The 15,329-nt window shown below is 37.8% G+C and overlaps 1 protein-coding gene across 1 annotated transcript; it reads right to left on the reverse strand.

Moving 5' to 3' along the window:
* Nucleotides 1-13,633: 13,633 nt before the first annotated feature.
* LOC104876670 (olfactory receptor 9) lies at nucleotides 13,634-14,572 on the reverse strand. The gene has a single exon (XM_010644835.1). The coding sequence runs from the start codon at nucleotides 14,570-14,572 to the stop codon at nucleotides 13,634-13,636; it is 939 nt and encodes a 312-aa protein (XP_010643137.1).
* Between the last annotated feature and the right edge of the window lie 757 nt (nucleotides 14,573-15,329).

Consider the following 15,329-nt stretch of genomic DNA (forward strand, 5'->3'; position numbering starts at 1 on the left):
TTATCTTGTATCCATCTACTCGCCTGAATCTGTCAATTAAGCCTAGATGTCTTTTGGAAGAATTTTTTGGATCTTCTATATAGAGTATCATAACATCAGCAAATAGTGACAGTTTTTCTATCTTTATTCATTTTATTTCTTTCTCTTGTTTAATCACTCTGGCTAATATTTCTACAACTATATTGAATAACAGTGGTGACAGTGGACATTCTTGTCTTGTTCCTGATTTTAGTGTGATTTTGACCATTCAGAATAATATTGGCTGTTGATTTTTCACAGATAGCCTTTATCAGGTTGAAATAAATGCCATCAACTCTAATTTTCTGTAGGGTTTTTATCATGAATGAGTGCTGAATTTTGTCAAATGCTTTCTCTGCATTTATTGAGATGATCATATGGTTTTTGTCCTTAATTCTGTTAGTACAGTGCATTACATATATTGATATACATATGTTGAACCATCCTTGCATTCCTGGGATAAATCTGACTTGGTCAGGTTATATAACCTTCTTGATGATTTTCTGTATTCTGTTTGCCAGTATCTTATTGAGGATTTTTTCATCTATGTTCATTAGGGAGATTGGCCTCTAGATCCCTTTTTTGGTTGGATCTTTCCCTGGTTTTGGAATCAAAGTAATACTTGCATCTAGGATGAACTTGGAAGTATTGCTTCCCTTTCAAGTTTAAACAGTAGTGGCAATAGTTCTTCTCTAAATGTCTTAATGAATTCAGCAGTGAAGCCATCAGGGTCTGGGCTTTTCTTTGTTGGTAATATTTTAATTACATTTGGGTGTTTTCATTCTTCTTCGTTCAACTTTGGAAGTTTATATCTATCTAGGAATCTGTCCATTTCTTCTGTATTTTCCATTTATTAAAGTAAAGGTTCTCAAAATAGGTATTGATGATCCTCTGAATTTCTAGTGGATCTGTTGTGACTTCACCTTTTTCATTCCTAATTGCATGAATGTGAGATATTTCTTTTCTTTTTTGACAAGGTTGGCTAAGGGTTTATTGATTTTATTTATTCTTTCAAAACACCAACTCTTGGATTCATTGATTTTCTTTTCATATCATTCTCTTAGTCTCCATTGCATTGATTTTTGCTCTGATCTTTATAATTTCCTCCCTTGTATGAGCTTTGGGTTTTTCTTGCTCTTCTTTTTCTAGGAGTTTAAGATTCGGTATTAGGATGTTTGTTTGTGCTCACTCTGTTTTCTTGTATGGGCATTTGCTGCTATGAATTTCCCTTGAAGAACTGCATTCATTGTGTCCCATAGATTCCTGGATGTTGTATTGGCATTATCATTTATTTGTAAAAACTGTCTAATTTCTTCTGTGACCAAATGGTTGTTCAGCAGGGTGTTATTTAATTTCCATGTGTTTGTGAAGTTCTTACAGTTTCTTTTGCTATTGATTTCCAGTTTAATTGCACTATGGTCTGATAATATAGAAGGGATAACGTCCATTCCTTTGCATTTACTCAAGCATGTTCTCTGAACTAGCACGTGGTCTATTTTGGAGAATGACCTGTGTGCAGCTGAAAAGAATGTATATTCTGATTTTGGGGTGGAACACTCTCTAGACATTTGCTAAGTCCGTTTGTTCTAAGACTTGGTTCAGTCCTGTTATTTTGTTGTTGATTTTGTTTTGTCTAGGTGATCTGTCTATTTTTGTCAGTGGAATATTGAGGTCCCCCACTACAATTGTATTAGTGCTTATTTCATTTTTCATATCCATTCATATTTGTTTTGTATAGTTGGGGCATTAGTATTCATTACATATATTTTTATGATTGTCATCTCTTCCTCTTGTATTGTTCCCTTTACAAGTATGTAGAGGTCTTCTGTGTCTCTCTTAATTAGATTTGGTTTGAAATCTATTCTGTCTGCAAATAAGATAGCTACCCCCAGTTTTTTCCAGGCTCCTGTCACATGGAAAACTGTTTTCCATTCTTTTACTCTCAGTCTATGAATTTCTTTGTGGATTAAGTGGGTTTCATGTATGTAGCATATTGTTGGATTTTGCTTCTTAATCCAGTCTGCCTGTTTCTTTTGATTGGTGAATTGGGGCCACTAACATTGATGTTATAACTGTTATGTATTGGCTTTTCATTGTCATATTATTTTGCTGTTGTTGGTTCTTCTGTTTTTTATTTTTCCCTCTCTCCCTTTAATTTCTTGCCTTGCCTGGTATATTTGCTCTGTTGAACCTTACAGATTTGTGATCTTTATTTTCTTTTTCCAAGATATTATTTAGAAGTGTTTCGAGTGTTGGTTTGATATTCATTAAATTTCTCATGTTCTTTGTCATGAAAGTATTGTACTTCCCCATCAATTTTGAAAGACAGTTTTTCATGATACATCAGTCTAGGTTGGAGGTTGTTTTCTTTTAGGACTTGAAATACCTCACTCTAGCCTCTCCTTGACTTGAGGGTTTGTGCTGAAAAGTCTGCTGTGATTCTGATGTGCTTTATTTTGCATGTGATTTTTTTCTTTTCTCTAATTTCTGGTAGTATTTTCTTCTGTTGGTTTTTCAGGATCTTGATTATTATATGTCTAGGTGTAGATGTTTTTTTATCATGGCTAGTTGGAATCCTATATGCATCACTTATCTGTATGTCAAATTCTTTTGCTCTGCTTGGGAACTTTTCTGTCATTAATTCTGTGAACAGTTTTTTAATGTTATTTGAACTTTCTCCAGTTACTTTATGGATTCCTATCAGTCTTAAATTATTCTTCTTTGCATCATTGAAGAGTTGTTGAATTGATTTAGCATGGTCCCTTACTGTTTTTAAGCGCTCTCTTGAGGCTACAGATTTAGCTCAGTGGTCTGCCACCTGACTCTTAAGCACAAGGTCCTGAGTTCTATCCCTGGCACAAAAAAATTGAAAAAAAGAGATCTCTTGCCAGGAGGCATGGTGGTGCATGCCTGTAATTCCAGCACTTGGGAGGCTGAGGCAGGAGGATTGCTGTGAGTTCAAGACCATAATGAGCTCCAGGTCAGTCTCACTACATAGTAAGACCCTGTCTCAAGAAAAAAAAAAGAAACAAAAACAAAAAAGGAAGACCTCTCTTTTCATGGTCACTAACCATGATCCTATCATCTATATCTGAACTTCTGTCTTCACATTAATTCATCCTGCTGTGAATGTTTTCTACAGAGTTTTTACTCTCCTGGATATATGCTTGAATCTGTTTCATGGAATCCATTTCTTTCCTATATTGAGCCCTCAACACTTCCATTTCTTTCCTATGCTGGGCATCCATGGTTTCCATCATGGTCCTGAGCTCACCCATTTTTTTAAATCTGTTTCTGTTCTAAAGTTTCTAATCATGTATTTTATTATTCCTACCATCTCTGTGGTTATCTGGGAAATTATTTCTGTTTTGAATTTTTCTAGAGCCTCATTTATCTGTTTTTTTTTTTTTTACTTCCTGTGCTATTTGTTCAGGATATCCAGATGGTTGACTGTCAGACTTTTCCACCTCATTTCCCCCAGAGTTTACCTTTGGTGAGGTGGAAGTCTCTGTTTGTGTCTTGTTTCAATGCCTTCTAATTTCTATTTTTGTCATTGGTCCTGTCCTTGTTTTAATTCCTGGGTTAGTACTTTGATCCAGATATAGCTGGTCTTTAGGTTTTGAGTCTCTAATGTCTCTGAGGCAATCTCATTTTCATTATACCAGGGAGGACAAGTGATTAGATCAGTCAAAACGCCTTAACCCAAAGGATACAACCAGCAACACAATAGCATCAAGCACAGCTTGGAAAATGACAATTTGTGGTAATTATTAATCTATCACCTTTAACTGTGTCAATTAAATCAAAATTAAGGACCAGCCAAAATATGTTTATAGTGAATAAACTCTTCAATATAGCAACTCTACCCTTCAGGATGGGGATTTAGAAAGAGTTGGGGAAGGGATAGATAGGATAGAGAAAGGTTAGAAGTGAGGTCAGAGGACACAGGAAAATTACACAAAGTCTAGGGAGCTGTTGAAGAGGAGAAAGAACAAAATATACCCAAGAATAGAGCAAACAAACCACAATAGAGAGGCTAGAGACTGTAATCACTTCCTTTTAAAACTAATGGCAATTGAGAGAAGGGAAAAGAGAAGAAAAGGAAAAGACAGAAAATAAATTTGAATCAGGATAGGAACAGGAACAAAAAAGGAGAGTAATGGAGATCAAGGTGGGAGAGAGAGAGAGAGAGAGGAAGATAAGAAAGATTTTTTAAAAGGAAAAAATGAGAAAAGAATAAGATAGATAAAACATTTTAAATGATTGAAGATAAGAGAAAAATAATACTTTGAAAATAAAAAATACCAATAAAAATAGTGGGCCTCCTTCAGGGTGTGCCTCTGTTGACACAACAGACAGCATGGGCAGGAGTGTTCAGGTCTAAGCTAATTAGTCTCAGCAAGCCAGCAGCTGTCCCCTGAGGTTCAGGCTGATTTTGGGCTGCAAGGCCCAAACTGAGATCTCTGACCTCCTGCTGGGTTGAACTCTGCAAGGCTCTACTGCAGGTTCAGGCCTTCTTTCCCCTGAAGTTAGACCAGGTTTACTTATTTATTTATTTAAAGGAAAACTGCAGTAAACATGAAATTATGCAGAAAATGGTTTTTCATATTTTAATGCTTTAATTTCCAAATAATGACCTGAAGACCCTCATAACCATGACCCAGTGAAACTGCAGTTTTCCTTTAATGAACGACTATTTGTTAATTAAAATTCTTACTGGTACTTGTAACAAAGAATAAAGCTTCCCAAAACTTCTAATGTGGATTTATGGGGCAGCCTTAGTCAGCAGCTGGTTGCTATTCTCTGAGCTTTGAACTTGTATTGTGATTGAAGTATTCAACATTTATCAGGGGCAATGAAAGGGTAGGAAAAGGTACAAATCTCTGTCAGTCCCAAATCCATACAATTGCCATTCCATTCAAGAGAATTAAATTATGTATTGATTACACATAATGGGGGATACACAGCTTCAATCCCATGTATCATTGGCACCATTATTCAATTTAGATATTGTATAGGATGTGCCAACAATCATTTTTATAACCAAGTGACCGACTCTGCTTGCTTGGGTGACCTTTTCAATGGTCACATTCAGAGTTCACAACAGTAACTGTCAATTCAACTACACCAAGGTTTCTGAAGACAACAGCTTCATTACCCAAGCAATTGTGAAGAAATTTTAAATGGACCCTGGCATCACCCTGAAGGTATGGCACAAGTTTACACAACCATCTTAAAGTGTTAATTGTACAGAAATCCCAAACTATTCCAATAAAAAAAAATGATGACAAAGGAAGGCTACCTTTAATACTCTCAACAATGCTGTGAAACACAGAAATTATTGTAATTGTGCTTTGAGATGAGTGAGTTCTGCTTTAGATCTAAAATGCTCCCAAAACCTCATATATTTGGAAGGTGAATGGTTTAGGGAGGCATAATAGCTGACTTACTGTTAGGATGTGGGATCTGGTAAGAAGAGGAGGGTCACTATGAATGTTACTCTCTGCTTCCTGTCTGTCATGAGGTGAGCAGCTTTCCTATGCCCAAACCTTTCCACTATGCTGCTGACTACGCAAAAATTGAACTTCTAAAACATCAGCAAAACTTAGCCTTGCTTATTTTAAATTGCAGGTATCAAGTATTATGCCCCAGCAATGAGAAAAGTGGCTAAGGTGGCAGGCCACGCTTACAGATCCTAACAATGGGGCTGTGAACTCACATAAAGGAAACTCCTGCATTTTACAGGGGCTTCCTTCCTCTAAAAAGTAGATGATCAGAGATTTTCATTTAGATTCTGGCCTTTAACTGCAGTTCCACCATTTCTCAAAGAACACCTGGTTATCAAATAAAAATACAGGACTTCTGGTTACATTTGGATTTCTCATAAACGGTGGTGGATTTTTTAGTATTTCCCAAGTATTTCAAGGGAAAAGTTATACTAAAACACTTACTGTTGTATACTTCACCACATAGGTGAGAAAATTGAGAAACCCTCTGGGGCTGAGCCAACCCAGTTCTCTCAGACCCTCCTCATTTTGCCCCCACTCTCAGCTCTGACAAAGTTGGAATAAGGCAGATCTCTCTCCCTTTGTCTTCTTCAGACACAACTTTATCACAAGGTGCTTTGGGGATCTAATTTTGACATCTCATGGTCTATTTCTAGTCCACATACATCTCACCTTGCCCTCAATAAACTGTGGAAAAGCAAGTTCATCCTCTTGCCATTAGGTCTTTTGCCTTGTAAGAATATGAAGCTGACAGTGAGAGAAAATATTCCCCCAACACAGAGAAGTTTTTAAATAATAATAACAAAAATAAGAAAATCTGGCTGGACTAAAACTCAGATTTTCAATTGAGGAATAGAGAAAACCAGTCCACACTTGGAACACAGTATCTTATCCCTGAATCCATATCCAGCACCCACATCATATGGGAAAATGCCAGATTGAAGAAGGGAGCTAGGCAACCCCTCAGATATTCTGAATTATTAGTGATTTTTCAGTCAACAAATCATCCCCATTGGGAACAGTAACGTTAGACAACTCTTACCCAGATCTCAAACAGAATGGAGTAAAACTTCAAAGCCACACACCAGTGATCCTGTCCCCACAACTGAGTATGCCGAGATACCACAAAATGTAAAATTCCCTAAACACAGACAATATTTAAATAATACTAACAATAAGATGTTTATCCCCCCCCCATACAATGAGAGTGTAGTACATAGAACACTCAGCAGCCTACCCATGACTGTCAGTGTCCTCCCATGGAGGAAGGAGCCACTTATGGAGAACAGCAGAAGTGTTCCTTGGTTCTGTGACAAAATCAGAAAATAACTAAGCAACATGGAGCCAGGAGAGGGAATGAGCCCTTTTCTGGCTTTGGTTGGCAGAGCTAAAACTGATAACAAGGATCAGAACCTGAAGTAGCAATCATTAGCAGTGAAAAAAGGAAATTGTGTGGCTAAAGGAAAGCAGACAATGACGTCAGTGAAAATGGAGCTGTGTGGAAAACTGTGTTGCTGCTTTAACAGCTGTGTGAAGGTTTTTAATTCTCATCTTATGCTTATTTTAGCAACTGTAGTTATTGTATCCTTGCTAATTTGTGGGATTTGAGTTATTCTTGTTGGTTCTTAAAATTGTTTCTGTTTTCTTTTTCTTTATATTCTCTGCTTTTATCTTTCTCACTCTTCCTTCTTTTGGTTCTTCTTTACTGGTACTAGAAGATTATAACACTTTAAGTTTCAAGGGTTTTCTGCTTGACCTGCTTCCGTACTTTCCTCCTATCCTTCAGCTCTCTCTTTCCCATACTCTTAGAGGTACCAAACAAGATTACCAACAAACATATTAATAGACATAAGCAATCTCATAGTCTCCCCCAATGTCTAAATTCATACCTGCTCATCTGCACACATCTTCTTGACAAAACAAATATTCTTTCAAATCCTTCTACACCAGTCCTTCATCCCAGCTACAAAGTAATTCCAACAGATTCTGACTTCCTACTTTCTTCTTACTTTTTGACATATTTCTTATCTTCCCCTTTCCATTGACATACCTCCTTCCTTTTAACTCTCTTCCCCATAAACCCACACCTCATGCATTCCAGTTTGTAAGGTAATGACAAAAGGGTGAAAATATCAAAACAAGTTTTAATGTGTATGATTGAGGTATGCTCAATTATGTTGAAAGTGTTATAAACAAGAGAAATTTTCTGCTTACAACATAGTGACATAGTACAACATAGTCAAATTGAAAAGTTTGTAGGGGTGAACAATATCCCCAGTTGAATAAAGTCATGAATATATCACTGGGAAACAAGCTCTACATAAAGATATCTTCATTTCAATGACAATCATGACACTCTCACCACACTCTAGAGAGAGAGAGAGAGAGAGAGAGAGAGAGAGAAAGAGAGAGAGAAAGGCCTCAGGGTATCCCAATTCTCCTAAAGCAGATTCAAGGGGCATTGATGGAGAGGAAAGAAAACACCAGATAGCATAACTGATGCAACACCAGATACAAACTGATTGAGAAGGGCTAAGGAAATTTGGAGAGTTCACAGAAGACATAACACAAAAGCTAATGGAACTGTTGTGGCAAAATGGAACAGATCATTGCCATAGCCAAGTGTTACAGCTCAGTGTCACAACCAAGTGACACAGCTCTGAGGTACATCTGAGGGTTGCAGCTCAATGTTACAGCTCTGGTTCTCAGCTATTGCAATTTAAAGACTCAAGAATCCAATGGTCACTTGAAGAGGTGTAGAAAAACCTTTGCTACACTGGAAGGCACAGAGGAGTTTGTACTCTGAAGTCTGAGTGCCTCACTAGAAATGAGAGCTTCCTTATATAGAGAGTAATGGGTTAGGCAAGCATGCTTACTGAAGCATAGGGGTGGAGTTACAGAACATTCCTGAAAGGGGCAGAGCTAGCAGAATGTTCCTGAGATGGGGAGACCTAGTAAAACATTGCTGAGAGGGCACGAAGTTGAAACAGTCACAAAACATTTTGATATATTAGGCAGGAGCACAGCCCAACAGCACAAACTCTTACACTTTCAGAACAAAACATTCTGTGAAGAAAAAAAATGAAGGCAAGGCAAGGACCTGTCTTTGTATAGTATTGCTCTATCAGACCTAACATACAAAATGACTGATGTGGATAGATATGGGAGAAACAAATTTAAAAATTGGGGTAGCATCCATTTTCCTATGAATGATTCCAGTTTCTCATTCTTTATAGCTGATTAGTACTCCATTTTATAGAAAAACCACATCTTCTTTATCCACCCTCCAAATGATGGGCAATTGGGCTGTTTCCAAGTTGTGCCTGTTACAAACTGTGCTGCTATAAACATGAGTATTCATATATCACTGTGATATGACTCTTTTAATTCTTTTGGAAAGATACCCAGTATAGGAATGACTGGGTCAATTGGGACCTCTAATCCTAATTTTTTTTAAGTATCTCCATATTGATTTCCACAGTAGAAAAGAACCAAAAAAGAGAACTACAAGCCAATCTCCTTAATGAATATAGATGCAAAAATCCTTAATAAGATACTAGCAAACAGAATACAGAGGATCATCAACAAGATCATACACCCTGACCAAGTCAGATTTATCCCAGGGATGCAAGGATGGTTCAATATACATAAAACAATAAATGCAACACACTGTATTAACAGAACCAAGGACAAAAACCATATGATCATCTCAATAGATGCAAAAAAAAGCATTTGACAAAATCCAATTCATAAATTTTTAAAAGCCTACAGAAAATTAGAATACAAGGCATTTATCTCAACCTGGTAAAGGCTATCTATGAAAAGCCAACATATTCAATAGATTAAAAATAAATTATTTGTTATCTCTTCCACTTGAATTATTCCCTTCACAAGGATGTAGTGACTTCTTTGTCTCTTTCAATCAGTTTAGGTTTGAAATTTACTTTGTCTGTGACTAAGATTGCTACCTCTGCTTTTTTCTGGGCTCCTGTTGCATAAAGAAGTTTTCTGTCCTTTTGCTTTCAGTCTATGGGCTTCTTTTTGCACTGGGTGTGTCTTGCATACAACATATTATTGGATTTTGCTTCTTAATCCATTCTGCCAGTCTGTCTCTCTTGATTGGTGAATTGAGCCCATTGATATTGGTAGTTATAACTGATATGTACTAACTTAATATTGTCATGTTTTTTTCACCTCCTCCTTTTAGTTTCTTACCTGTTATTTGATTTGCCTTGTTGTGGGTCTCATTGTGTTGTTGCCTTCATTGTATTGGTGTTAAATTCTATCATTATGCTTATAAAAATGTAATAAAAATAAGTATGGGATATAATAAAATAGAAACAGAAAAATCTGATCTTTAAAATATGAACTCTTTTAGTTGCTTTTGGATTTCAAATATAAGTATATTTCTTTTTATGGGAAGTTTTTTTAGAAAATGTAAGTGATACAATCAACAAGTATATGATATTTATCAAATTAATAATAACCAAGGAGTTTATAAATCATAAAATTTTGAGGACAGTTTCTCAACTATAATATGTAACTTTGTTTTATTTGTAAATACATTATTTCAAAAATATTATACAAAAAGAAAATGAGAAAAAACATATAATGTTTGAAGATCATATCAAACTAATAATGTATCTGGATTATGAGTTTGTGTTGTATAAATTATTGTTTATTTCATAACCTTTTTTTGCTGTCATATATATGTATATTTGAAATTTTTATTTAGTATCTTCATTTCTTGTTGTCATGTATGTTTGCAATCTTTAATTTTAAAAAAAACAGAAAAAAGAAAAGCCAACATCCAACATCACCCTAAATGGTCAAAAACTGAAAACTTTCACACTAAAACCAGAAACAAGGCAAGGATATTGACTATCACCACTCCTATTTGATATAGTTTTGGAAACAGTAGCCATAGCAATTAAGCAAGAGAAAGAGATAAAAGCAATAAAGATAGGAAAGGAAGAAGTCAAACTGTCATTATTAGCTGACAATATGATACTCAACATAGAAGACCCAAAAAATTCTGCCAAAAGATTTCTAGGCTTAATTGACAGATTCAGTAGAGTAGCTGGATATGAGGTCAACACTCAATAATCAAAAGCCTTCTTGTACACAAATAACAGGCTCATTCAAAGAGAAGTTAGGAAAACAATCCCTTTCACAATAGCATCCAAAAAATGAAATATCTAGGAATCAATTTAATGAAGGAAGCAGAAGACCTCTACACTGAAAACTACAGCACTCTGAAAAAGGAGAGTTAAAAGGATATAAGATAATGGAAAGACATCCCTTGCTCCTGGGTAGGAAGAATCAACATAGTGAAAATGGCCATACTACCAAAACTGCTATACATATTCAATGCAATCCTGATTGAAATTCCAACAGTATATTGCACAGAAATAGAAAAAAGAATCCAAAAATTCATTTGGAACCATAAGACACCTAGAATAGCAAAAGCCATTCTAGGCAACAGACACATGGCATGGGGTATCACAATCCACAACTTGAAAAACTGGATTTCAACCTGCCAAATATTAAAACTAGACCCCCATCTTTTACCATGCACTACACTAAAATCCAGGTGGATTAATGATCTCAATACTAAAACAGAAACACTAAACTTGCTGGAAGATATTAGGTAGAACTCTTGAAGACATTTGCATAGGAAAAGACTTTATGAACAAAACCTCAGTTGCATGGGAATTAGCATAAAGAATCAAAAACTGGGATCTCATCTTATTAAAAAGATTCTGCACTTCAAGAGAAACTACCAGCAGAGCTAAGAGACAACAAGTGGAAAAATTTTTATTAGCTGTTCCTCAGACAAAGGACTACTATCTAGAATATATAAAGAACTTTAAAAAGTCAGACCCCCAATTTTAAGGATCCAGTCCAAAAATGGACATCTCAAATGAACAGACATTTCTCAGATAAAAAAGTAAAAGCAGCAAATAAACATGAAAAAGTGTTCAACATCACTGGTCATTCGAGAGATGCAGATGAAAACACTGAGATTCCATCTCACCCCATAAAGAATGGCTGCTATGAAGAAATTAGACAATAGCAAATGATGGTGGGGTTGTGGGGAGAAAGGAACCTTTCTCCTTTGTTGGTGGGAGTACAGACTGGTGCAACCACTGTGGATATCAATATGGAGATACCTTAAAAAACTAGGATTAGAGGTCCCAATTGACCCAGCTATTCCTTTACTGGGTATCTTTCCAAAAGAATTAAAAGAGTCATACCACAGTGATATATGTGTACCCATATTTTTAGTGGCATAGTTTATAATAGCTAAAATTTGGAAACAAGACAATTGCCCCTTAGTTGGAGATTTTATATAAAATGGAGTACTACTCAGCCATAAAAAATGAGAAATTAGAGACATTATAGCTAAATCGATGCATATTGAGGATATATATTTAAGTGAAATAAATAGGACACACATGTGTAAATACTGAATTGTTTCTCTGGTATGAGAAATGGAAAGTGTAAATGAGGATTAAAATAAATAATTGATAATGTGTCCCCAATACCAAAAAAACTAATAATAATAATTAATAATGTGAAACAGGAAGAAAAGGTACTAAGGGGGAAGGGAAGTAGGAGGGGTAGGGAAAAGGGAAAGAAAAAATATAAGAAATAAATGGATGCAAACTTTTACAAATAGGGAGGGATGGAGGGGTTGAAGAGAGGGCAGGGGAGTGGGGAAAACATAAGAACCAAGATATATCATATAAAGGTACAAGTTCCCAATGATGAATGTAAACATATTGTATACCTATATGTACCAATAAAATAATGTAAGAGCAAAATATATATATACATGTACATGTATATATAATTTCAGTGAAAGGAGACTACTTAAAATTATCATATATTCATATAGTAGCATACAAAATGGATATTAACATCCCAGTTAGAAGTCTTTTGATACTGTACAGCATTAAATATAGTTTAATAAAGTAGAAAATGCCTATTACACTTCAGAAAACACTCTCACATTTAGTTTTTAAAAATATATATGCATATATATTATAAAGAGAGAGACAGAGACAGAGACAGAGACAGACAGAGAGAAGAGACTGAAGGGCATTCTTAACACCAAAATGTTAGCAGTTACTTTCTTCTGGATGGATAATTATCTGAAATTAACAATGTTACTGCTATAAACTGGAAAGAAAGTCAACGGTATTTTAAAATACTCATTATTATGCTTTGAGAGGGATTTCCCTCCTTGTATTGTTCCACCCTATTGCTGAAAGCTGAAAGAGTTTGTGAACAAGCAAGACCTGGCTTCCCAAGAAAGGTAATAAAGGCACTGGATCTGCTGACCAGAAAATTAAGGTGCACCAAGGACAAAAAGTGCTAAGTTTTGCAAGAAACAAAGTAATATTTCAAAACCTAAGGACCACATCAGACCTTCTAATCCAGCTCGGGGAGGAGAGATGTGAACTTCTCCCACAGGATCAGAAAGAAAACAAAGAGCAAGTCTGTCAAGGGTATGGGAAAAGTAGATAAAGACAGAACAGTTAGGAGGGAAATAACTGGAGAGATGACACCACACCTAAAGCAGCACCAAGCAAGACTCAGAGACTCAACATCCAAAGTTAAATCAACTACATGCAGTCCATGTTCCTTATCAATCACCCCAGACACCTGGGTGGACATCACAGAGGGAGTAAAAGAGCTTTTGTTACAGAAGAAGCAACTGGCATCAGAAAGAAACTTACAACGAGTACTATCTGGGAGGAGAAGAAAAAGGGATGCCTCTAGAATTATAGTCTGGGAAGACAAGGAATTGCTAGATCATCACACACCTGCTTTGCTCATCAATTTCCCTTCAAGTATGTGTTTTCCCAGCTCTGCACCTGCAGTCAAACCAGGTCAAGACTGAAAGAAGAGGCCACAGAAGTGCAGCTCTAAGCAGCATGTCTGTACCTCGGGATCTCACTCTGAGTGTAGCAAGGACCCAAGTACTCACACTAACACACAGCAGGCCAGACTTTATGAACTGCAGGTCCAACCTTCACTGTCCACCTTGAAAGTGGTTAGGGGTCAGAACCTTACGCAAGAACTCAGGAGGAGAGAGGGTGTCAAGCGCTCCAGAGGAACCTATTTGTGAGCCTCTTCATGGCCCCTGTGACCTCCTTGTTCCTCAGAGTGTAGACAAAAGGGTTGAACATAGGGGTGACAACTGTGTAGAAGACACCAATGATCTGGTCTGTGTCTGGAGAGGAGCCTGCCTCAGGCCTCAGATAAGCCACAGTCCCTGTTCCAAAAAAGAGAATGACTACAAAGAGATGGGAGGAGCAGGTAGAAAAGACTTTTTGATGACTCTGGGATGTTGCCACTCCAAGGATGGTGGCAAGAATACAAGTGTAGGAGGCCATGATCAGCAAGAAAGGGGTTACAATGAAGGATATTGTGACAGCTAGGTTCCCAACTTCACCCCTGAAGGTGCTCCCAGTAGCCAGTCTCAGCACAGGTAGGATGTCACACAGGAAGTGGTGGATGGTGTTGGCACCTCGGAAGGGCAAGGTGAAGATGCAGATGGAGTGAGTGGTGCCAGTGATGATGCCCATGAGGTAAGAGGCCCCCACCATGCAGTTACAGGCTCCCTGGTTCATCAGGGTGGTATAATGCAGTGGCCGGCAGATGGCAGCATAGCGGTCGTAGGCCATGGCAGTGAGCAAGCAGCACTCAGTGACCCCAAAGCAGGAAAAGAAATACATCTGAGTGAAGCAGCTGATAAGTGGGATAGTGGGGTGGGTGGACATGAGATCGGCCAGCATCCTGGGCACGACGGTGGTGGTGTAGAGGATCTCGACCAGGGAGAAGTGGTGAAGGAAAAAGTACATGGGGGAGTGGAGGGCGGGGTCAGCCAGTGTGAGGACGATGATCAGGGAGTTGCCCAGCAAGGTGACCAGGTAGATGCAGAGCACCCCCCAAAACAGGGGGACCTGGAGGGAAGGAGAACCTGAGAATCCCAATAGAATAAACTCAGTCACTGCTGTGCCATTGTCACAAACCATGTCCCCAAAGCCAGATTGCAATAAAGTGCTAGAGGTCTCATGAAGCACCAGGAGGCAACCAAGGAAAGACAAGGACTTTGACAAAAAAGAAGTGTGGGAATATCCACAAGAATGCTCCAGCTCTCAGGACTAGATCACCTGACCTGATAGTGACTTCTTCCAGAAAAATGTCTCAGAGCAGAGGGAAGATAACCTGGGGGAGTTTGATAGAAAGTGGCAGATATTCCTGGAGGCCAGGGACTTGATGACACCAGGATGATTTTTCCATTCGCCTGGTGACTGAGTTCCAAGAGCAAAGGACTGGAAACAGAAGGACAGCTCCCCTTGACTGATGGTTTAGAATATTGGCAGAAAATAGGAGCCAGAGTAAATAAAGTTGGCCAAAGGAGAAAGGAGGAAAATTGGACCCACCATGAGGCAGAGGAGGAGGAATGATAGCACTACAGAGAGACAAGACACAGGATCAAAGAAAACAGTGAGACACACTGTAAAGCTTTTACCTGCAGCCGAGTCCCCAAGGCTCTCAGAATGCCCCTCCCCAGCAGCACATCACAACAGCTCCATCTCCCCAAGTGCCTGATTCCCAGAGCAGAAGGTAGGGAGAGTAATTACACAGGAAATGACGAAGAAGAAGGGAAGAATAGCTTCCTCCTGCTACATCATAGTGCCAAAGTTCCCTGCCCACAGGCCTGGGTCTGGAGTACCCAGGGTCCCTGAGCCAGGCCTTAATGGAGCTGGGCTCAGAAACTCAGTGTTC

Source organism: Fukomys damarensis, unplaced genomic scaffold, assembly GCF_012274545.1.
Source record: "Fukomys damarensis isolate Sample0158 unplaced genomic scaffold, DMR_v1.0_HiC HiC_scaffold_15, whole genome shotgun sequence".
Lineage (NCBI taxonomy): Eukaryota > Metazoa > Chordata > Mammalia > Rodentia > Bathyergidae > Fukomys > Fukomys damarensis.

Bases quoted from the DNA above. Each gene is read 5' to 3' on its own strand.
- LOC104876670 (XM_010644835.1), bottom strand. From the start codon at position 14,572: ATGGTTTGTGACAATGGCACAGCAGTGACTGAGTTTATTCTATTGGGA.